Source organism: Bufo bufo, chromosome 2 (genome assembly GCF_905171765.1).
Source record: "Bufo bufo chromosome 2, aBufBuf1.1, whole genome shotgun sequence".
In the NCBI taxonomy this organism is placed as follows: domain Eukaryota; kingdom Metazoa; phylum Chordata; class Amphibia; order Anura; family Bufonidae; genus Bufo; species Bufo bufo.
In genome coordinates, this window is record NC_053390.1 from 766,001,594 (window position 1) to 766,027,531 (window position 25,938).

Genomic DNA, 25,938 nt, shown 5'->3' on the forward strand with positions numbered 1-25,938 from the left:
CACATAAAATCCAGGGAATGCAGGTCAGCGTGCACGCCAAGCACACTTTGCTTGTAACCCCGTCCGGTGCCATTACAGCTTTCATCGGATCCAGGGATGCAAGTACCAACATGCATGCTGAACCCACCATATACTTCTCCTGGAGCCAGATGGCTAATGGTAGGTTCTATACAAGCAGACTCAGTTTTATACTGACTTTAAAACCAGCCTCAAGGACAGATTAACTGGTCAGGTGTGCAATGACTCCAAGGAGATCGCCACGCCTCCAATATATGCTACAAAGAAAAAAATAAGGGGTTGGGTCAGCACAACCTGCCTGCAGGTGCACATCACTATGGCGAAATACATATATGTATTGTATATGTATTTCGCCATAGTGATGTGCACCTGCAGGCAGGTTGTGCTGACCCAACCCCTTATTTTTTTCTTTGTAGCATATATTGGAGGCGTGGCGATCTCCTTGGAGTCATTGCACACCTGACCAGTTAATCTGTCCTTGAGGCTGGTTTTAAAGTCAGTATAAAACTGAGTCTGCTTGTATAGAACCTACCATTAGCCATCTGGCTCCAGGAGAAGTATATGATGGGTTCAGCATGCATGTTGGTACTTGCATCCCTGGATCCGATGAAAGCTGTAATGGCACCGGACGGGGTTACAAGCAAAGTGTACTTGGCTTGCATGCTGACCTGCATTCCTTGGATTTTATGTGGCTGTCATGGCCCATGAACAGGTAGGAACAAGAGTTAGGGACCACTCATGAGACAACCTTGACGCGGTGAGTGGCTTACTATGCTTTGGCCAAAATATAAACCAATGTCTCATCCAGCATGGAGGGCAGAGTGCTGGATGTAGTGTGCGATCACATTTGCATTTTCCGTTTGTATATGTATTTCGCCATAGTGATGTGCACCTGCAGGCAGGTTGTGCTGACCCAACCCCTTATTTTTTTCTTTGTAGTATATATTGGAGGCGTGGCGATCTCCTTGGAGTCATTGCACACCTGGCCAGTTAATCTGTCCTTGAGGCTGGTTTTAAAGTCAGTATAAAACTGAGTCTGCTTGTATAGAACCTACCATTAGCCATCTGGCTCCAGGAGAAGTATATGGTGGGTTCAGCATGCATGTTGGTACTTGCATCCCTGGATCCGATGAAAGCTGTAATGGCACCGGACGGGGTTACAAGCAAAGTGTACTTGGCTTGCATGCTGACCTGCATTCCTTGGATTTTATGTGGCTGTCATGGCCCATGAACAGGTAGGAACAAGAGTTAGGGACCACTCATGAGACAACCTTGACGCGGTGAGTGGCTTACTATGCTTTGGCCAAAATATAAACCAATGTCTCATCCAGCATGGAGGGCAGAGTGCTGGATGTAGTGTGCGATCACATTTGCATTTTCCGTTTGTATATGTATTTCGCCATAGTGATGTGCACCTGCAGGCAGGTTGTGCTGACCCAACCCCTTATTTTTTTCTTTGTAGTATATATTGGAGGCGTGGCGATCTCCTTGGAGTCATTGCACACCTGACCAGTTAATCTGTCCTTGAGGCTGGTTTTAAAGTCAGTATAAAACTGAGTCTGCTTGTATAGAACCTACCATTAGCCATCTGGCTCCAGGAGAAGTATATGGTGGGTTCAGCATGCATGTTGGTACTTGCATCCCTGGATCCGATGAAAGCTGTAATGGCACCGGACGGGGTTACAAGCAAAGTGTACTTGGCTTGCATGCTGACCTGCATTCCTTGGATTTTATGTGGCTGTCATGGCCCATGAACAGGTAGGAACAAGAGTTAGGGACCACTCATGAGACAACCTTGACGCGGTGAGTGGCTTACTATGCTTTGGCCAAAATATAAACCAATGTCTCATCCAGCATGGAGGGCAGAGTGCTGGATGTAGTGTGCGATCACATTTGCATTTTCCGTTTGTATATGTATTTCGCCATAGTGATGTGCACCTGCAGGCAGGTTGTGCTGACCCAACCCCTTATTTTTTTCTTTGTAGTATATATTGGAGGCGTGGCGATCTCCTTGGAGTCATTGCACACCTGACCAGTTAATCTGTCCTTGAGGCTGGTTTTAAAGTCAGTATAAAACTGAGTCTGCTTGTATAGAACCTACCATTAGCCATCTGGCTCCAGGAGAAGTATATGGTGGGTTCAGCATGCATGTTGGTACTTGCATCCCTGGATCCGATGAAAGCTGTAATGGCACCGGACGGGGTTACAAGCAAAGTGTACTTGGCTTGCATGCTGACCTGCATTCCCTGGATTTTATGTGGCTGTCATGGCCCATGAACAGGTAGGAACAAGAGTTAGGGACCACTCATGAGACAACCTTGACGCGGTGAGTAGCTTACTATGCTTTGGCCAAAATATAAACCAATGTCTCATCCAGCATGGAGGGCAGAGTGCTGGATGTAGTGTGCGATCACATTTGCATTTTCCGTTTGTATATGTATTTCGCCATAGTGATCTGCACCTACAGGCAGGTTGTGCTGACCCAACCCCTTATTTTTTTCTTTGTAGTATATATTGGAGGCGTGGCGATCTCCTTGGAGTCATTGCACACCTGACCAGTTAATCTGTCCTTGAGGCTGGTTTTAAAGTCAGTATAAAACTGAGTCTGCTTGTATAGAACCTACCATTAGCCATCTGGCTCCAGGAGAAGTATATGGTGGGTTCAGCATGCATGTTGGTACTTGCATCCCTGGATCCGATGAAAGCTGTAATGGCACCGGACGGGGTTACAAGCAAAGTGTACTTGGCTTGCATGCTGACCTGCATTCCTTGGATTTTATGTGGCTGTCATGGCCCATGAACAGGTAGGAACAAGAGTTAGGGACCACTCATGAGACAACCTTGACGCGGTGAGTGGCTTACTATGCTTTGGCCAAAATATAAACCAATGTCTCATCCAGCATGGAGGGCAGAGTGCTGGATGTAGTGTGCGATCACATTTGCATTTTCCGTTTGTATATGTATTTCGCCATAGTGATGTGCACCTGCAGGCAGGTTGTGCTGACCCAACCCCTTATTTTTTTCTTTGTAGTATATATTGGAGGCGTGGCGATCTCCTTGGAGTCATTGCACACCTGACCAGTTAATCTGTCCTTGAGGCTGGTTTTAAAGTCAGTATAAAACTGAGTCTGCTTGTATAGAACCTACCATTAGCCATCTGGCTCCAGGAGAAGTATATGGTGGGTTCAGCATGCATGTTGGTACTTGCATCCCTGGATCCGATGAAAGCTGTAATGGCACCGGACGGGGTTACAAGCAAAGTGTACTTGGCTTGCATGCTGACCTGCATTCCTTGGATTTTATGTGGCTGTCATGGCCCATGAACAGGTAGGAACAAGAGTTAGGGACCACTCATGAGACAACCTTGACGCGGTGAGTGGCTTACTATGCTTTGGCCAAAATATAAACCAATGTCTCATCCAGCATGGAGGGCAGAGTGCTGGATGTAGTGTGCGATCACATTTGCATTTTCCGTTTGTATATGTATTTCGCCATAGTGATGTGCACCTGCAGGCAGGTTGTGCTGACCCAACCCCTTAAGATTTAGTGCTTGCCTTTTCCTTGATCCTGTGGGCGTTCCTCTCCAGGTGCTGTGTCTTTCGGGTCTTTGTAATCTGTTAAATTTTTGATCCTTTTCCAAGCACTGTAGATTATGATTATAATCCCACTATGCAAGTCCATAAATTGAGCACCAAACGCGTTTCGGAGTGTTGCCTTACTCCTTCCTCAGTGGTAATGCTTGCATAGAGTGTTGGCTGTCTTTTATATCCCTCCTTCATAAGTTCCTAACAAAATATGGACTGGATTCCCACATAATAGTGTTCCTAGTAAGATATGGACCAGATTTCAAGAAAAAAAAAGTCACTTGCGGTTTTGATGCGTTTTCCATGCGTTTTTTGGCGGGTCAATGCGTTTTTTGTCCATATAGTTCCCAATGGGCCTAAATATCATTCCCAATAAGTCATTTTCCTTTTAGACACTGCTTTATAATTAAAAATGTTGTCACAACAATAAAAACTTTTAAAACGTTAATAGTACTAGGCTTAATATAGCAATACAAATACATATAGACCAATATATGTAAAACAATATGTAAATAGTATACAATACATCATATAACAGAAAATCATATGAGGTACACCAAAAATTTTCTTCCCGCAGTCTTCTCATCTGATGTACTCCCCTCTGGACTCAGTTCTCCTATTGATTAATACCATCTGAAAACGTGGGACGCCACAAACTGGTTTTAATCGAGAGTTCAAGCCGACTATTTAAATTGAAAAACTGAAAAATTTATTCGAAAAATTCCCATATTTAATTCACCTTAACCCTTTGTGGTATTGGACATTAAAGTTATTCCCCTCTTTTTTACATTGGATATTTTATCTAAGCTTTGTCTCCATTTTATGTACTATATTGTATAACATTGCCTTTATTTTTACGGTGTGTATTAGAATATTCCTATATTATAGTTGCTTTTTATGTTTTTATTGCTATAGAGGTGTTTAATAAAATTGTACTGTTCTAACTTTTGTGTCTCTATGTGACTCCATCTGCCGAGTGCCCTCCTGAAGTCAGTTATTGGCTGCAGAGAATCATGTAACCATGTCAAGCCAGTACTGGATGTTAACACCACACCACAGGGACTGGAAGGTGAACACAGAGGAAGCCGTTAAAGAACCGGAGCATCATGGAGTAGGTACGTATGAATTATCTGTTTCAGGAGGCAGAATAAATAAAATGTACTTATTACCAGAGAACCCCTTTAAGCCCTGGCAGAACAATTAACGGTTTACCATGTTGAAATCCATACCTGATGCTTGTCTCCCTTGACATTTGCTAGGGACCAATTGGGATGCCCATGTATAAACTGAAATAATGGAAGGTTGGAGGAGGCAGAGGAGAGCCCACAAAAGAAAGAGAAAGTTTGGGACCATTAATGGAAAGTGTGGGTGAGTTTCTTGACTGAAGTGCTTAGGGTCTGTGCATATGATAGTGAAATGCACAGTGATTGGCTCTTCTGTGGTAGGGCAAGAGATACTGGACGTGGGTCTCTGTGGAACTTGGGACAAGGTCATCTTCTGAGAGAGTGAACAAGTACTGTGAGCGGAGCAATATGGACGCTTTGCCAAACAAGGGAGTTGTTCATGTTGTGGGGCCATGGCGTGATTCCCTCCCACAGCTCTAATTTATTCACTTGTTCGGTTGGTACAACTATCAACTATTCTATTTGGAGTTTTATCTAGTTTTATAAGCGTTTAGTTTGGTGTAAGATCTCTTCACTTTCCTTATGTCTAAGATGTGACTTGGATCACTCTGCCGCCTCTTCCGGGGCAGCAATGTGATCCCCTCCCAGCACCCCCCTTTTTTCGTCTTGGTCTTTTTTTTCTTATTATCTTAATCTTTGCTGGGTTCCCTATCCAGCCTTTAATTGTTCCTTCAAAATACTCCATCACTTTTAAATAGGTCTTTCCTTTTAGGGTGAAATCCTTAATTTTTCTCCCCATTGCTTTATTTTTCGTACTGCCCCGTCTGTGTATATATCTGATAATTTTGGTATATGTTGGTAAGAATATATTATTAATGTAATGCCCCAGAGTGACATTACCACCTTTGCACCTCGCTACTGTCTTTATTGGTTAACCTCATGTCATCATGCGTATTTATTTCAGGTCCAAACACTGTGCATTTTCTATTTTGCAACTGTTATGTTCAAATATAATGTGTCTGGTTCACCAGCAGGTGACAGAAAACACGGCAGAGCTACAGCTACATAGAATTGAGCTTTCCATTCCATTCTAAACCCTTTCTGTGGAGGAGTGGGCGGGTCCCACTTCCTGCAGGAAGGGTGAGGACCAGTTTCTAGGAGCAATCTAGCTTACACCCTGCTAGGGGAAGGAGGGTGTGCTGGGCATGTCTCTGCTGGGCATGTCTCAAGCCAAGCCAGCCAGAAAACCTTCAGCTCTGCTGGATGTGAAGGCCACAGCTTAGAGCCTCAGGAGCCAGGAGGAGAGTTCCCTGGCCTATTCTAGAGACAGACTACAAAGAGAGAAGTTGCAGCATAAAGAAGAGGCTAAGTTATACAGCTACCCAGTACAGCAAAGCCAGAGAGCAACAGATATAGCAGAGAGGAGTTTGCCTTCCAGAGTTTTAATGCTAAAGCCTGCTGGGACCAAGACAAAGTTTGAAGATTGTGTCTGATGAAATTTTATCAAAGTAAAGCTGCTATTCAACTTCATCACAAGGTCTGGACTCAAATTATTTCTTCAAATTCCTCAACTATTCCCCCTATTTGTTTGCCTCATAGCCAACGCCTGGGGTCCAGCCGTATCCAGGTAGGAGCACCGTGACACTCACCTAAAACATTAAGGGACATTTTAGGCCACCCTATACCATTCGGCCATTTCTACACCTGGGTACCACCCACCAATTAGAACAAGGGGCCCTGGCCATTGCCGCTGCAATGTAGATGCACTACCAGTATTATTCATCAGCTTTTCAACCCTTCTGGTCTTCACTACACATCTTAATGCTGGTTTGATTTAATATGAAATTTTATATGAAACAATGTTGTGCAATTTTTATTTCCCTCTATTAATTAGCACTTATCATGGTACTTATTTTTTATGAAATCTAACATTTTTTTCTTTATTTATTTTTGCATTTTTTGCACTATTTTGCATGGTTTCTAAGTATGGCACTGTCACTGGCACTTTTGCACTTTATAGATGCATTTTCACTTTATTTAAGTGATATTTATTCTATGGTGCTACCTAGATAATAATATAGATTTGTTGATCGGTTATGTGCTATATTATATGTGAATCTATAGCTGGGGTGGGGGGAGGAGTCTTTACATTCATGTTTACTATTGCATATATTATTTTGCCGATCACCATTCCTAAGTAATTATTTATAGATCATATATTTTAGTATTTTTATGTATTCTGTCTGATATACTGGTCATGTGATTCATCACATGATCAGTTTTGCCCGTATGTACTTGACTACCCGTAGCTTTGGTGGGCTTCTAAATATTCCATGATTTTTATGCATCCACTTTTTCTATTTTTTATTTTTGGTATTTATGTATTTTTAGATGTAGATACTCCTGTTTTGTAACTGCTGCTTCATGTCTGGGACTCAGATCTTGTGATCATCACGTGATCTTTATACCGGGAGGTATCCTGTGTCTCTAGCCCGTGTCCCCTTAGTGGGGATTTTAAATCACTCCCCCTTGATTCCTTGTACCAGCCCCCTACAATATATCTTTACCACATGCCAAAGTTTTGTGTGATCTTTGAGCGTTATTATTTGACATGTATCTATGTAGCCATCTTTATTCGCGAGACCTCATATGTTTATTTATTTAGCTGTGGTGCATGGCTGGTCTTGCGAGACTTGAGCGTACTGAGCCCCTGGGGCAGGACGTAATGATCGCGGTCGCAGAGGGAATCAGCCCAGGAATCGGCCTCCAGCACAGACAGCAGCGCGATGTGAGTGTGGGAGCACATCATCAGGGAAGAAGGTTTGCGTTTTTTGTTTTTTTTCATAAAGCTGCAGACTGGAGGCAAAAGGGGGGCAACAACTAGAGTGAGGGGGCACAAAGTGGTCATTTTTACTAAGGGGGCGCCTAATCTGGAATAACTACTGTGAGGGGGAACTTAATCTGGCATAATTACTTTGTGTAAGGGGGCACCTAATCTGGCATAACTACTGTGAGGGGGCACATTATCTGGCATCCAAAGTTTGCACTGGGGCCCATAAAACTCTAGTTATGACACTGGCCTGGGGTACACAAGATATTTTCTTCTTGTTTTCTTTTGGATGCCATCTTGAGCTTCATATATACGCGACAGCAGCATACCTCTAATCGTGTGGACCAAGTGTTTTCTGAGGTAAATGCTGGTGTACTGATTTAATTATTCTGTCAGGAATTGAACTCAGTAATGCTTCAGTGCCTGGCTGCAGCTCTGTCTGCTGAGCCACCTTCACTCCTGACTTGTTACCTTGTTGGATCTCTTGTACTAGATACATTGCTTCCCAGTTCATTGCTGAACTCTGAACTCCTGGCTCCTCCCATGTACTTCCTTTAAAAGCCACGTCCTGGCTCTGTTTCATTGCCAGATTATTGTGCTCTCTGCCAATATCTTGCTCCTTGCTGCTTCCTGTGAAATCGACGTTATCATCCGTGTACCGACCCGTGTTATGTATCATCCTACTACGCTTGCTCGTGCTCCTTCACTTATCTGACATCCTCGGCTATAGACCCACGCTTGTTCTGACTTCCATCTGCTTGCTGCCTCTCATCTATCTCTGCTTGTGCATTGCTGCTTCCAGCTACTGGACTCCGAGCCTGAACCTAGATTGTTACATATTCATTATTCATTATGTGGGTATATATATGAGACCTATCTCTCCTTAAACCTAATTTCCCTGACGAAGCACGTTTGCAAAATGCGTTGGATGAGTGAGGGCATCTCATGCAGACTTCTTTCTTCCATTGTTGACCCATTTTTGGTCTTTTTTCTCTAGGACATTTACTGGTATATCTATTATATAAACAGATTCACGTTGTTGTGGAAATTTTATGATGCAGACATTTTATCTTAGGATGTGTGTGTGTTTTATAGATTGTTATCTGTCTCCCTGTGTCCAATTTAACCGAAGAACGCTCTAGCAGAGGGTACTTGGGTTGAATCGGGACCAGTGGTAAAACCGTCAGTATGAAAACCTTCTCATGGGCTTGGAGACGTGTTCTCAGTGTGTAGGGGAACGTTTGCCGGTTTGTGAGCCCTAAGTGCAATGCACTGGGCTTCTTCCCTTTATGCAGTAAAGTCTGCATAACGAGAGATACATATTATACCTCTGCTGTGGCTTCGCTATCCCTTTCTGGATACATATCTGCTTTTAAGACATGCATATCTGCCTTGTCGGTATACTCGTACCGTATACTGACAATAGCCGTAGCAATGTCTTGCAGATAATCTCAAACCTATAAGAACTATTAGAATGATCTTCATTAGATACTGGTCACTTTGAGCAGTATTGAATGGGATCCATGCTGACAGTGATGGGGGATGGGCAGCCATCTGGCTGATCAGACAATGGACATGACTCATCCTTCCTTATACAGGGATGGCGTGTGTGCATTGCACTGTCCAGCCATGTTGATGTCCTCCCCTATCCTTTGACAAGTACCTGAACTCTCTCATCTTCCTGTATCATCACTTCCTGTATCCTTGTTACATGAAGTAAGTTGTCGGGTGACTGGCCAGCCCCTTTCTATTGTTACTGTGACTAAATAAAAGGTGAGTAGACTGTGGAGGAGGGGGAGATGCTCAGAAGAACTCAAGATGGTAACACCTGTCTCTGACTTTGACTGGGCGGTTGAGGGATTTGCCTTTCCTTGCACAAACTTTGATGAGAGCGGATTTCTAATATTAATATTTCTACAACAACGTCTTACTCATTCTCTGGGTCCTTTTGTATGCACTTTGCACTTTTCTTATTTGCAACCTTCTGGGTTGCTTTCTTTGACCTATTGATACCAGTGTCCTGTGTGTCACTTTGTGGGACATTAAATCTGTTTGACCAAATATGTATGTCTGCCCTGAGTGTGTCCCTCACATGAATTCTGATTGCCTACTTTGTGTGGATTCCTACATTTTTTTAAATCAGTGTATGTTTTTTAATTTATACTTAATAAAGGATATTTTATTACTTGATGATTGCTTTTGTTCTGAGTAGTGTTGAGCAAACTTCTGTTTTAAGTTCGGCGTCTAAAGTTCGGCTTCCGGTTAGCAGAGGATCCCGATATGGATTACGAATTCCGTTGTGGTCCGTGGTAGCGGAATCAATAATGGCCGATTATTGATTCCGCTACCACGGACCACAACGGCATTCGGAATCCATATCGGGATCCTCCGCTAACCGGAAGCCGAACTTTAGACGCCAAACTTAAAACAGAAGTTCGCTCAACACTAGTTCTGGGCTTTAACACTGTCTTATCAGTAGTATTCCATATGGCCACATCCTGGATGGTGATGCCTGAGAAGTAGCTTCATCTTGTATGCTTAGTTTTAAGGCCTTTGTTTGGTCTCTAGGATTAGTAAGCCCAGTATAGGAAGCAGTGTTGATAGTGAACAGTTCTGTTCTAAAACTTAGAGAATGCAGTAGTTTGGTCCTATATGAGATTTGGGAGCATCCTTGTTTGGTGAGCCTGAGAGACAGCTAAAGTGGAACAGGTTACCTGAGATGTGGCCTGGTGGTGCAGTCCAGGAAGGGAAGGGACTATGTGGCTTACACAGTCAAAGGGGTGGAGTAGTTAAGGGCCTCTGAGGAAGTTGTGGAAGCTGCCCAACTGTCTGTGTGAAAGTGAGAGTGAGGAGAGGACCTTAAAAGTGAGGAATTGTCCCATAGTAACACTGCATACTGAACAAAATTGTAGAAGAGTAGTAAACCAAACCCTTGAGACACAAGGATTGTTGAAAGCAAGATAGAACCCTTCATCTGGTGTGTGTTGAGTATTTGGTTCACAACTGTGTGAAGTATCATAGTCTGGATGTGTTTCCTAATAGAAGACATTGAAAGTAAACTTTTGCAGCTGTTAAATGTTCAACTGTTTGCAACATCAAATAAATTGCACCACCTTGTGTGCTGAAACAGGTATGAATTATTGTGCCTCTTAAATTGACAGTAACCAGGCTTAGTGTGACATTATACTTGCAATTGTATTAGTAAAGTTCAACTATTACAATTGTATTTGGTATGCTTACTTAAAGGGGAAGGAAGAAAGATGCTATTTTACAAACTGTTTCTTAAGGCCCTAAATTCACTATATAGAATGTATATTATTGGTATATCACACCCCTGCTTCAATCAGTTTTTGGGGGGAAGGGCAACTGGTATATAGCACCAGTAGAGATTATTTGTTCCAATAGCGTTTGTCACTCTGTGTAGCTGCGGTAACACAGCAAAACAGCAAACAAATGCTGCACTACCTAAATGCACTATATAGAAAGTATATTATTCACACCCCTGCTTCAACCAGTTTTTTTGGGGGGCAACTGGTATATCACACAAGTAGAAATTATTTGATCCAATAGCGTTTGTCACTCTGTGTAGCTGCAGTATCGCAGCAGAACCGCACACAACTGCTGCACAATACAAATGCAATATAATATACTTTCTATGTTAGAAAGTATATTATAAAGTACAGTCGTGGCCAAAAGTTTTGAGAATTACATAAATATTGGAAATTGGAAAAGTTGCTGCTTAAGTTTTTATAATAGCAATTTGCATATACTCCAGAATGTTATGAAGAGTGATCAGATGAATTGCATAGTCCTTCTTTGCCATGAAAATTAACTTAATCCCCCAAAAAAACTTTCCACTGCATTTCATTGCTGTCATTAAAGGACCTGCTGAGATCATTTCAGTAATCGTCTTGTTAACTCAGGTGAGAATGTTGACGAGCACAAGGCTGGAGATCATTATGTCAGGCTGATTGGGTTAAAATGGCAGACTTGACATGTTAAAAGGAGGGTGATGCTTGAAATCATTGTTCTTCCATTGTTAACCATGGTGACCTGCAAAGAAACGTGTGCAGCCATTATTGCGTTGCATAAAAATGGCTTCACAGGCAAGGATATTGTGGCTACTAAGATTGCACCTCAATCAACAATTTATAGGATCATCAAGAACTTCAAGGAAAGAGGTTCAATTTTTGTTAAGAATGCTTCAGGGCGTCCAAGAAAGTCGAGCAAGTGCCAGGATCGTCTCCTAAAGAGGATTCAGCTGCGGGATCGGAGTGCCACCAGTGCAGAGCTTGCTCAGGAATGGCAGCAGGCAGGTGTGAGTGCATCTGCACGCACAGTGAGGCGAAGACTTTTGGAAGATGGCCTGGTGTCAAGAAGGGCAGCAAAGAAGCCATTTATCTCCCAAAAAAAACATCAGGGACAGATTGATCTTCTGCAGAAAGTTTGGTGAATGGACTGCTGAGGACTGGGGCAAAGTCATATTCTCAGATGAAGCCTCTTTCCGATTGTTTGGGGCATCTGGAAAAAGGCTTGTCCGGAGAAGAAAAGGTGAGCGCTACCATCAGTCCTGTGTCATGCCAACAGTAAAGCATCCTGAGACCATTCATGTGTGGGGTTGCTTCTCATTCAAGGGAGTGGGCTCACTCACAATTTTGCCCAAAAACACAGCCATGAATAAAGAATGGTACCAAAACACCCTCCAACAGCAACTTCTTCCAACAATCCAACAACAGTTTGGTGAAGAACAATGCATTTTCCAGCACGATGGAGCACCGTGCCATAAGGCAAAAGTGATAACTAAGTGGCTCGGGGACCAAAACGTTGACATTTTGGGTCCATGGCCTGGAAACTCTCCAGATCTTAATCCCATTGAGAACTTGTGGTCAATCTTCAAGAGGTGGGTGGACAAACAAAAACCCACTAATTCTGACAAACTCCAAGAAGTGATTATGAAAGAATGGGTTGCTATCAGTCAGGAATTGGCCCAGAAGTTGATTGAGAGCATGCCCAGTCGAATTGCAGAGGTGCTGAAAAAGAAGGGCCAACACTGCAAATACTGACTCTTTGCATAAATGTCATGTAATTGTCGATAAAAGCCTTTGAAACGTATGAGGTGCGTGTAATTATATTTCACTACATCACAGAAACAACTGAAACAAAGATCTAAAAGCAGTTTAGCAGCAAACTTTGTGAAAACGAATATTTTTGTCATTCTCAAAACTTTTGGTCACGACTGTATATTACACCCCTCAGTAAGTCACACCTATCGATAGCACACCTATACCAGTCCTTAAAAGGACTTTTGTGGCCCTATTAGCTAGCGTTTGGTGTCCCTAACAGTCTGTCCCTGCTACACACAGCAACCTCTCCCTACTCTAGCAAAAGACTGAATGTAAAATGGCCGCCAGATCGTGTTTATTTATAAAGTAAGGGGGTATGTCCATGTGCTGAAACATCTCAATTGGCTGTCCTGTACCACCTGACGGATGTGTCATGGGTCAAAGTTCTTGAAAATGTAAAAGAATGTGGCGCCGGCGGACATCGCCATATGTTCGCCCATTTGAGCAAAGTTTGCCGCGAAACGACCGCCGGGCGAACCGCAAGGCCATCTCTACTTACCTCTGCTCTCAATCAGGCAATTATCAGGAACAAACAATTTGTTCCCAATAATTGCCTGCACAGTCGGCCCTTGTAAAAGGGGTCTTTAGCCACATCTGGCTCTGACATGAAGTCAATGAGAAAAAGGGAAAACAATGGATTCTTGCTGGAATGCACACATGGGTATATTATCATTTGAGGTTGTTTTGTGTCAGTTTTAAGGTCTTTGCTTTGTGTGCTTGAACTAAATTCATGAAATAGTGCATATTAATAATATATTTGGCATGAGGGCAATGTGGTTTACACCTTTATGTGTAAAAGTACACCACGAGGTTGTCTGGTGTAGGTTGCTACATTTGTAAAAGTCGTACATAGTAAATTAGCCATAATCCAGTTCTAATCCAGGTCTAATCTTGTAAATTTTTTATTTTAAATAGCATATTAAAATCTGCTTTGATATTCTGAATCAATTGAGAACAATTTTTTCATCCTATTCTCTTAATAAAAGCAAGGATGTATCCATAAAAAACAGTATAGTATACAGTATATGTTCAAAGTTACATTCACTTCAAAACATTTATCATGGTTTATAAATTATAGAATGATTCAGATATTGAAAACATATGAAAAATATAGAAAAGGACAGGGGTAAATGATACATGAGGAAAGGGAAGAGAAAGTAAGGAGGGGAAGGAACCAAACAAAAACGAGGGAAAACATGAAAAAAAGAAAACAATACCAGTCATATAATTGAATAGCATGAATAAGTATCTTACAATGGAGATACTTTATCATTTGTTACTCTACTAGAATCATATACTTGAATCAGAAAGCAACTGCAAGTGTTTCTCTGGAGTCAAATTTTTATTCCATGAGTCCCAGATATCCTTATACTTTGACAAGTTCTGCGCCAGTGTCCATCTAAGTTTCTCGAAATCACGTATCTTTTGGACTTCTGTTCTAATCCAGGTCTAATCTTAAAAAAGATGACTTTGAAAAGTGGTGAGGAATACCAAATGTTGCAAAAATTGACATAAATGTTGCAGAATCCGGCACAGTTGCCATGACTTGTGACTTTTGTAAGCCACAAAACATATCTGATTTGATAAATGTCTCCTGTTAGACTAATTTTCGGCATTTGGATGTGAATTAACACACTATTCAAGCAAGTTTCAAATGAAAAAATAAAAATAAAAAAACAACATAATAATCCACTTACCATTTCTGCTCAATAAGACGAATTCAAACAATTGTTGTTTCAAATCTACACTGCTAAAATAATCCACTTTTATCTGATAAACAGTCCCATATCTCAGATGTATGATGCATTTTGTTGTAGAGTCATAGCTTTGATCTAAACTTTTCCTGTAAGAAATAAATTAGAGATTTTATGTACAATATACCTCTAATGATGTGAAAACACGACAAGCCAAACATAATCTAAACTGAAGGCAGCCACTTTGGGTTGGTCTTCTAAAATGTGAATTTCCTGCTGGCCAGACATTTCCCCTCCAGTGACTGCTGCTGGGAAAAATATAGTATTAAATGGAAATTAGTTGGATGTCAAGGCAGCCATTCAATATTGTTTTTAATAAATATTGTAAATTGAATAAGAAGTATATTGAATGTGTACCTTGAGAGCAAGCTATAGAGTAATGTACACTCAATAAAAATACAGTTGGGATTTTATGTACAGTACAGACCAAAAGTTTAGACACACCTTCTCATTCAAAGAGTTTTCTTTATTTTCATGACTATGAAAATTGTAGATTCACACTGAAAGCATCAAAACTATGAATTAACACATGTGGAATTATATACATAACAAACAAGTGTGAAACAATTGAAAATATGTCATATTCTAGGTTCTTCAAAGTAGCCACCTTTTGCTTTGATTACTGCTTTGCACACTCTTGGCATTCTCTTGATGAGCTTCAAGAGGTAGTCCCCTGAAATGTTTTTCACTTCACAGGTGTGCCCTGTCAGGTTTAATAAGTGGGATTTCTTGCCTTATAAATGGGGTTGGGACCATCAGTTGCGTTGAGGAGAAGTCAGGTGGATACCCAGCTGATAGTCCTACTGAATAGATTGTTAGAATTTGTATTATGGCAAGAAAAAAGCAGCTAAGTAAAGAAAAACTAGTGGCCATCATTACTTTAAGAAATGAAGGTCAGTCGGTCAGCCGAAAAATTGGGAAAACTTTGAAAGTAAGGGCTATTTGACCATGAAGGAGAGTGATGGGGTGCTGCGCCAGATGACCTGGCCTCCACAGTCACCGGACCTGAACCCAATCTAGATGGTTTGGGGTGAGCTGGACCGCAGAGTGAAGGCAAAAGGGCCAACAAGTGCTAAGCATCTCTGGGAACTCCTTCAAGACTGTTGGAAGACCATTTCAGGGGACTACCTCTTGAAGCTCATCAAGAGAATGCCAAGAGTGTGCAAATCAGTAATCAAAGCAAAAGGTGGCTACTTTGAAGAACCTAGAATATGACATTTTCAGTTGTTTCACACTTGCTTGTTATGTATATAATTCCACATGTGTTAATTCATAGTTTTGATGCCTTCATAGTCATGAAAATAAAGAAAATGATGATTACACTTACCGGTAATCGGATTTTCCTGACCCCACGACAGCACCTTAGAGAGATGGCTCCGCCCCAGGACAGGAAACCTGCAGCATAAAAAGGTGGAGCCGCTCTCCCACTTCAGTGAGTTTCCAGAGCATGAGAGGGACTCCCCTTTACGTTAGTTTAGTTATTACATATTTTTTATTTTATTTTATTTTTATTTTATTCTGCAACACCCGTGAACACACAACCTTACACCAACAGGGAGGGAATAAAGAGGTGCTGTCGTGGGGTCAGGAAAATCCGATTACCGGTAAGTGTAATCATCATTTTTCCCCTCCCCCACGACAGCACCTTAGAGAGAGATTTCAGAGATCATCCTCAGGGTGGGAGACAGTGCTCAAGACTTTTGTACCAGAGAAGGTCAGAAATAGAGTCAAGCTGAAGCCTATAGTGTTTATAGAAGGTGGACGGAGAAGACCAGGTCGCAGCCCGACAGATCTGTTCAATAGACACGCTGGCCCTCTCAGCCCAAGAAGTGGACACCGCCCTTGTGGAGTGAGCCCTCACAGAGACAGGGGGAGACGCCCCGGATACTGAATACGCCAAGTATATAGCTTCTCTGATCCAGCGGGCAATAGATGCCTTAGAGGCTGTATTACCTTTTCTAGCCCCACCGAACAGGACAAATAAGGCGGAAGACTTTCTCCAGTCCTTAGTCACATCCAGGTACTGCAAAATACACCTCTTAACATCAAGGGAATGCAGCTCCTTCTCTCTGTCATCTTTGGTTCTGAAAAGAAAGCTGGAAGAACTACCTCCTGAGCCCTATTTGTCCTAGAAGGGACCTTCGGCAAAAAAACAGGATCTGGTCTGAGGACTACCCTGTCTTCTCTAATGGACATAAAAGGGGGATTAATGGAGAGGGCCTGAATCTCCCCAACCCGCCTGGCTGACGTTAAGGCCACTAGCAAAACTAGCTTAAGGGAAAGAATTTTAACTGAGCAAGAGACTAGAGGTTCAAAAGGATGTCTAGTAAGGGCATTCAATACTAGGTTAAGGTCCCAGGGAGGAAATCTAGGACCTGCTACCGGGGTAATCCTATCCAGTGCCTTAAAAAACCTAACGACCCAAGGGTCCATGGCTAAACTCCTTCTCCCTAAGACCGACAAAGCTGACACCTGCACTTGTAGTGTACTTTTTGCCAATCCAAGCGACAATCCCTTTTGTAAAAAATCCAACACCTGAACCACTGAAAATTCTAATGGCCAGGAAACTTTTACTGCGCCTATGAAGGACAGGAACTTTCTCCAGACCCGCGCGTAGATAATATTAGTCACCTCCTTCCTACTTTTCATTAGAGTGGAAATGACCTCCTTAGAAAATCCCTGACTAGCTAGAAATGACCTCTCAAATTCCATGCCGAAAGATGCAGAGACTCTACTTCCGGGTGAAACACTGGGCCCTGTGACAATAGGTCTGGAATTCCTGGCAGGATCCATGGATCCGAAATCGACATGGCTCTCAACAGGGAAAACCACACCCTGTTGGGCCAGAAGGGAGCTATCAGAACTACTCTTGCCCCTTCGTATCTGATCTTCCTTATCACTAGAGGAATCAATTGTAGCGGGGGAAAGGCATAACCTAGAGGAAAGTCCCATCTCTGGAGGAAGGCGTCGACCCCAGATGGGATCTCCTCCGGACTGAGGGAGAAGAATTTCTGTACCTTTCTGTTTTCCCTTGTGGCGAACATGTCTACCGAAGGCAGACCCCATAAATTTACTATCTGGGAAAATATTTTCTGATTCAGAGACCACTCCCCCTGACGTAGCCTGTTCTCGACCCCTCTGATATGAATGGCCGAGAGATGAAGCACTCTCCCCTCTATCTCTTCGAAAATCCAATTCGTCTCCTTTTGTAAGGAATCTGACCTGGTTCCTCCCTGATGATTGAGATATGCGACCACCGTCCGATTGTCGGACATCACTCTCACATGTCTGTTCTGGATCAAAGGAAGAACCGCTCTCAAGGCCAGCAAAACCGCCCTCAGTTCCTTTCGATTTGATGAAAACCGTCTCTGACCCTGGGACCACTTTCCCTGAAAATTCTGATCTTCCACGTGAGCCCCCCATCCCCAGGAGCTGGCATCTGTAGTCACCACTACTGGTTCTGGAAATGACCAGGGAAGTCCCTGAGTCAGATTCTCTACTTCCTTCCACCAATTTAGGGATGAAAGCGTTTTGACCGATAACTCTATACCTGACTCCAGGGACGTCCCTGCCCGTCTCGAGGCGGCCAAGATATCTCCCTGCAACTGTCGAGAGTGTCGCTGCGCCCACTGGACCGCTGGCATGCAGGATGTTAGAACTCCTAACAGGGACATAGCTTTCCTTACCGATAGGGCCTCTCCTGACTGAACCCTGTGAATTCTTCTCTGAACCCCAGCTACCTTCTCATTTGTGAGGAAAGTTTTTTCCCGTCTGGAATCTAACACCAGACCCAAAAAAAATCTGGTTTGTTGATGGCTCCATCCTGGACTTCTGAACATTTAACAGCCACCCCTGGGACTGAAGTACCTCCATCACCCGATTCAGAGCCCTGACACACTCCGCTCGAGATTGGGCCACCACCAGAAAGTCGTCCAGGTAAGGCAAAAACGTGATGTTCTCCCTTCTGATGAAGGAGGCCATCTCCGCTACTACCTTGGTAAAGATCCGAGGCGCCATGGAAAGGCCAAAGGGAAGTGCCTGGAACTGATAGTGTAGAAGACCCGCCTCCGTTCTTACGGCTACCCGGAGAAATCTCTGGTGATCTGGGTGAATCGGAATATGATGGTAAGCATCTTTTAAATCCAGAACCGCCATGTGACAGCCTGGGGATAAAAGATATATCGCTGACCTGATAGTTTCCATCTTGAATTTTCTGGGTTTCAGGAACTTGTTTAGGTATCTGAGATTTATTATAGTCCGGTATGACCCATCCGGTTTCTTCACTAGAAACAGGGTGGAATAGAAACCCTTCCCTAGCTCTGACTCTGGGACAGGAATTAACACCTTCTTGCTTATCAATTTTTTTATTTCTTGCAGCATAATAAGAGAAAATCTTGAAATCACAAACCTTTCTGCGGGGGATCTCAGGAATTCCAACCTTAAACCCTCCCGCAGAAGACCTATCAACCATTTTCCTGCCATCTTTTCCCAAGCAGGAAGGAAGAATTTTAATCTTCCTCCTACCGGGATCATGGCGTCATTGTTTTCCTTTTTTTCCCGCACGAGCTGCGGCTGATCTAAACAAAAAGCCTTTATTTCCTGATCTAGGCCTTGCTTCCTGCTCTCTGTCCCCCGTCTGCTTCTTACTTTGAAATCTAGACTGGTTTCGAAAGGGCCGTCTATACTGCCTGAACTGAGTAAAAGATTCCTGGGGAAATTTTTTCTTTCTATCCGCCGCTTTTTTGAGTAGGGAGTCAAGTTCCGACCCGAAAAGAAACTGGCCATCACAGGGGATGCTACATAATCTCAGCTTGGACGGCATATCCCCCCCTTTCCAATTTTTAAGCCACAAAGCACGTCGCACAGAATTGGAAAGGGAAGCGGCTCTAGCTTCCAGCCTTACTGAGTCCACTGCGGCATCCGCAATAAAGTCTGCGGCTTTTTGGAAAGTTGGTAAAGATGCTAGTAACTGCTCTCTAGGGCATTTATCCCTAATCTGCCCTTCTAGCCTATCTAACCACAGTGACATAGACCTTGCAACCACAGTGGCAGCAATGCTAGGCCTAAAAGCCGCCGCAGCAGATTCCCACGAGTTCTTAAGGGAAGAGTCTATTCTTTTATCTAAGGGATCCCTTAAAAATCCCATATCCTCAAAGGGCAGTGAGGATTTTTTAGAAATCTTAGAAATGGCTACATCCAGTTTCGGGGCCTTGTCCCAAGATGTGGAAGCCTCTTCCTCAAAGGGATACTTCCGTTTAAATGTCTTAGAAATGAATGGTTTTTTATCTGGTTTTCTCCACTCTTTTTCTATCACCGCCAAAATAGATCTATGGACAGGGAAACATCTGCGCTTCCTCTCGGTAAACCCCTCAAACACGACATCCTCTACTGATCTATCCTCTTTGGAATCCTCCAACTCCAGGGTAGATCGGATAACCTTTAACAATTTGTCCGTATCCTCTGCTGGAAATAGGAACTTCCCTTCTTTAGTGTTATCTTCAGAAGAGGATGAATCATTAGAATCCTCATTCCCGGAGAGAGAATCACTATCCTCCGATTCTACGTCAGACTCCTGCCTCACCGCTCTCTTCTTCTTCCTACCGGCTTTCAGGGTATTTTTAACTTCTGACATGATCGATCTTAGATCTTTCAGAAGACTCGGGGTCTCCTCAGCCACCGTCTTCTCAATGCACTGTTGGCAGAGCTTCTTAGCGTAAGAAGAAGAAGACAGCGAACATCTACAGATAGGGCATTCCTTGTTCTTTTTCTTGGCCACCACCTTCTTAGGCACAGTCTAAGAAAAAAGGAAGATACCCAAATCTAAGGAACAGCCTATAACCTTTAAGGACCGAGATTAGGACTCACAATACCGGCGGCAGGATCTCAATATCCGCACTTTCAGACCTTCTCTCTTCATCCATAATGAAGGAAAAACCTGTACTGATGAAACATTGTCAAGTTACCTTCTGCCACTAAGTATTGCTCTCACCTGAGAGATACACAGCCTCCTGCAGACCCACCACTCCACAGATAGCACTGGAACAGAATCTGGTCCACTTTCTGGCACTCTGAATCCAGACACCGGCGTCCAAATAACCCAGGCACACTCCTACCTGAATCGCTTGTTTTAAAACTGCCGGGCTGCCGAACTTCCGGTCACCTGACCGGAAGTGCCCGACCGTGGAACGCATGGTTCTTCCTGCCGGGACGTCACTTCCGGTGGCGTCCCGGCTGATCTGCAGCAACCTGGGGCCTTCTGGCCACACTCAATCCGTTGGTGCGGTCTTCCTCGCCTGAGGGACCGACACCTTCTGCCTCCAGAATCTCCGTCCCCGGCATCCTGCCCCCCGACGCCTGTGGGTGAGGAATAATCGGCAGGTACAACACATCGCCGCTAACCCTCCAGCATCTCCCGGGACTTCCAGGTTAGGACGACAACCCAGGACAGGAAACCTCACTGAGGTGGGAGAGCGGCTCCACCTTTTTATGCTGCAGGTTTCCTGTCCTGGGGCGGAGCCATCTCTCTAAGGTGCTGTCGTGGGGAGGGGAAAAACTCTTTGAATGAGAAGGTGTGTCCAAACTTTTGGTCTGTACTGTATGTGTGCAGGGCTGGTACTGCATTTTTTGCAAAGAAATCCTCTAGTAGTCCCAAACATGAAGCAGATCAGCCAGCACCACTCCTGTCAGTTCAATAATGGCTCAAATCCTCCTTATCACAATCAACTACCTTATGCGTCACCCCCAATTCCTCATAGATTGTAAGCTCTTGCAAGCAGTTTTCTGACTCCTAGTGTTTTAGTTGCATATTAGCCAGTTACTTTTGTTTTGTACATGAACCCTATGAATTTGTAAAGCGATGCAGAATATGGTGGCGCTATATAAATAATTTTTATTATTATTATTAAAGAAATGACAGCTTGGGACTCTCCACCTCGGCTCGGCACAAGCCATAAGTTCTCTGAAAGGTGCAGAGTCCAACACTTGGAAAGGGAGGGACTGCAGCGCCAGCAACTTGGCCAGGAGCACGTACAGTTTCTGCATCGTTGGATGAGTACACTAGTGTTGGGCGCAAATATTCGAATCGCGAATATTAATTGCGAATATCGTTACTTCGAGAATTTGCGGATATTTAGAATATAGTGATATATATTCGTAATTTAGAATATTCTAGATTTTTTTTTCATAAGTAACCTACCTTCTTGCTTGTGGGCCAATGAGAAGGCAGCAATGTCTTTCTCTGAGCTTAGCAACATCCCTAGCAACCAATAGGAAAGTTGCCTACCCCTTTAATATATAAGAACATCCCCAGCAGCCAGTAAATATAGTATTTTGCAGATCTGAGACAGATATCCGGCAAGCAGTTGCCATTTGATGGCATTTGTAAGACTGATCAGGATCCTGATCAGTCTTAAAAATGCCTGATCAGTCAGAAAAATGCATTGAAATGCCAGATCCGTCTTTCCAGTGTCATCTGGAAAAATGGATCCGACATTTATTTTTTTCACCTTTTTTTCGGTCTGAGCATGGCCGGATCCGCATTCAAGCAAGTCTTCAGTTTTTTTGGCTGGAGATAAAATCGTAGCAAGCTGGGGTTTTATCTTTTGCCTGATCAGTCAAAAAAGAGTGAACTGAAGACCAGTGATGGCCAGTTCGCATTGTTCGCATGCAAACACATGTGGGCTGCCATCATTTCTCACAAGTCCAGCGAGGCACAGGTAAGCCCTTACCTGTGCCTGCGCCGCGAGCTGGTCTGAAATCAAATGCGGTAAGCGGGAGCAGGCAGTTCCAAGAACAGCCCGATGAAGGCCCCTGGCGGCTGTTCTCGGAACTGCCTGCTCCCGCTGACCGCATTTGTTTTAGACCGGCTCGCAGGGCAGGCACAGGTAAGGGCTTACCTGTGCCTCGCCGGACTTGTGAGAAAAGATGGCAGCCCGCATGTGTTCGCGGGCGAACAATGCGAACTGGCCATCACTGCTGAAGACATCCTGATGCATCCTGAACAGAATGCTCTCCATTCAGAATGCATGTGGATTAAACTGATCAGTTCTTTTCCGGTATAGAGCTCCTAGGATGGAACTTAATGCCGGAAAAGAAAAATGCTAGTGTGAAAGTACCTTTAGATAGTGATATTATATAGTGTAGCTAATAGGTTCTGCTGTCCATACATACATGCTACATACATAGTGCTGTATGTATGTATGCATGTTTGTATGCATGCTACATACATACATACATAGTACTGTGATGTCACAAGTTCACAACAATACTTAGTGCACCAATCACTAATATGTAGTTAGACCTGTTAAAATGTGAAGTTGCACGTATTGCGCCAAAATATTTGCATCATTAGTGCCGATGTCGCAATCGCGAATATATTGGAGCACTCTATCTGCATATAAAGCTAATGTAATATTCTGCCATGCCAACCATTTTTTTCAGTCTAAGGAAACTTCTAGTAGCTTGAAAAATGTAGCTATAGTGACCCACGCCTGTATTGCGAGCGCATTATGCGCAAATTACATTGCCAATTTTCACAATCAAGAAATAATAGCGAATTTGCAAATATTCTACCACATATTCGTGAAATATCGCAAATTCGAATATTGCCCCTGCCGCTCATCACTAGATGGCACGCATACTGTTGTCTCTTGGCAATTGCTTCGGTGATCAATTGCTGACGGAATGACTGACAAGGGGCAGGAGCATCAGGACCAGCAGATGATGGGAAGGACAGACAGCTCCTTTCGGCTGAGGTGGTGGAGCCTTGACTGCATGAAATGGGGTGCATGCCACTGGGTGATGCAGCAGTTGCTGCGACAGGCTGGACCACCACATCGGAGCCACAATTCTCCCAGGCCACTTTATGGTGACGCTGCATGTGTTGACGTAGGGCCGTGGTGCCAACATTGGCAACCTTGCCACGCTTCACATTCTGCCCACAAATTCTGCAAATGGCTATGTTTACCTGCGGCCTAACAAAAAATTGCCACACCGCCGAGTATGGCATTTTTCCCCCAACACTCCGAGCTGACTGCCTGCTGCCGCTGCCTCTGTGAACCCCTGCACTTTCTGGGCCACTTTCCGGGCCGGTAGGCTCCTGCGAAGCGGGTGGTCTACCCCGGGCACGTTTGGCTCCCGACCTCCCACTGCTGCCACCCTGCTGACTTACAGCCACGCTACCACCCTGTTGGCTCAGCCGCTGCCTCACGTGCAAGCTGCCACCCTCTTCTCCTGATGATGGTGATAAAGCCCCTTCTTCACCCGGCTCCAAAGTGTGATCGGCTACATCATCATCATCCGCTACTGTCTGCATGTCACGGATGTCCCCTTCAATGGTCTCAGGGCCAGAAGCCTGACCGCTCGCAACACCTGCCCCCTCATCATCACTACTTGCCCGCCTACCGGAGGAAGCGGCGGATCTCTCTTTCAGATCTTGGCTGGGCAGTAGCTGCTGATTGTCCTCTAGTAGCTCGTCCTCGCTGAAAAGTGGAGCCGAGCCTATGGCATATAATACTTCTCACACTGAGGGAACTAAAAATGACAGAGGAAGGTTCAGGACAGGTGGGGGCACAGGGCCTGCTCCCAGGCCATGCCAACTAAGCGTCTTGTCAGAGGAACCCACCGACTCTTGGCTGGGGGTGTCTGTTGTCCCTTGCGATGAAATCGAAGACCGGGTCAACCATTCAAGCACCGCTGGGTTGCTGGTCAAGGCACGACCGCTAGATGACACCCGGAGTTCAAGCATCTCGCTGCGATTCCTGCTGTCACCCCCCCCCTTCTTCTGCTGCATGCGACAGAAACATTTTGCCCATTGCCCTTTTCCTTTGAAGGGCCTGTCATTTGTCTGTCTGACATAATGTCTAATAAAATAACGAATTTAAAATAAAATAATACCCCCCAAAAAAGGCTGTAGTACAATGTAACTTCACTACTTAACTGTAATTAAGAAAAAAAAATAATTCTGATTAATAAATTCCCGTCAATTAAGAAGTATTCTTTTTCCTATTACTATTAAAAAAAGAAATATATCAAACACAATTCACCGCAAAACGGCTAAAGGGATGTATGGATCTTTCTTTCTAATACACCACGTAAATGGCCATAGTAAAATATAACTTCACCACTGAATGGCAATCAACACATATATTTTTTTTTCGGATTAATAAACCCCCCCCAATTTTTTTTTATCACAATTCACCGCAGAACAGATAATAGGAAGTAGGTTTATTTCCCTTCCATACACCCTGTAAATGGCTGTAGTACAATGTAACTTCACTGCAGAACGGCAATTAAGACATATTCTTTTTCCTATTACTACACCCCAAAAAAAGAAATATAACAATCACAATTCACCGCAGAACGGCTAATGGGACATACGTATATTTCCTTTTAATACACCACGTAAATGGCTGTAGTACAATGTAACTTCACTGCTGAATGGCAATTAAGACATATTTTTTTTTTTTATGATTAATAAATGAAAAATATATAGCAATCACAATTCACTGCAAGACGGTAAATGGGACGTACATATATTTCCTTTTAATACACCACGTAAATGGCTGTATTACAATGTAACTTCACCGCTGAACAGCAATTAAGAAATATATTTTTTCCCTTTTTTTTCCTATTAATAAACCCCAAAAAAAGATATATAACAATCACAATTCACCGCAGAACGGCTAATGGGACGTACGTATATTTCCTTTTAATACATCACGTAAATGGCTGTAGTACAATGTAACTTCACTGCTGAATGGCAATTAAGACATATATTTTTTTTTTCTGATTAATAAATGACCGCCCCCCCAAAAAAAAATGGCAATCACAATTCACCGCAGAAGATCAATTAAGACATATTCTTTTTCCTATTAATAAACCCCAAAAAGAGACATATATCAAACACAATTCACCACAGAACAGCTAATGGGACGTACGTATATTTCCTTGCAATTTCACACGTAAATTGCTGTAGTACAATGTAACTTCACCGCTGAACGGCAATTAAGACATATATTTTTTCCTTTTGTTTTCCTATTAATAAACTCTGAAAAAAGAAATATAACAATCACAATTCACCGCAGAACGGCTAATGGGACGTACGTATATTTCCTTTTAATACACCTCGTAAATGGCTGTAGTACAATGTAACTTCACCACTGAACGGCATTTTTAAAAAAAAAAAATTTCCCTATTAATACACCCCCCAAAAAAAGGTAAACAATGTAAAATCAACGCAGAATGGCTAATAGGACGTACGTATCTTTCCTATTAATACAGGGTGTAAATGGCTGTAATACAATGTAACTTCACTGCAGAAGGGCATTTATGACATATATTTTTTCATTTTTCCCCCCTAATAATACACCCCAAAAAAAGAAATATAACAATCACAATTCACTGCAGAACGGCAATTAAGACGTATTCTTTTTCCTATTAATAAATCCCAATAAAAGAAATAACAATCACAGTTCAATGTAACTTTACCGCTAAATGGTACTTATG

General features: G+C 43.2%; 1 protein-coding gene across 3 annotated transcripts in view; it reads right to left on the reverse strand.

Moving 5' to 3' along the window:
• LOC120990315 overlaps window positions 1-25,938 on the reverse strand; it is a 459,898-nt gene that overhangs the window by 300,305 nt on the left and 133,655 nt on the right. For all 3 annotated transcript variants that reach the window (XM_040419046.1, XM_040419047.1, XM_040419045.1), the window contains exon 7: window positions 14,377-14,522. In XM_040419046.1, the coding sequence (XP_040274980.1) occupies window positions 14,377-14,522 (146 nt within the window). The remainder of the gene's footprint in view (window positions 1-14,376; window positions 14,523-25,938) is intronic.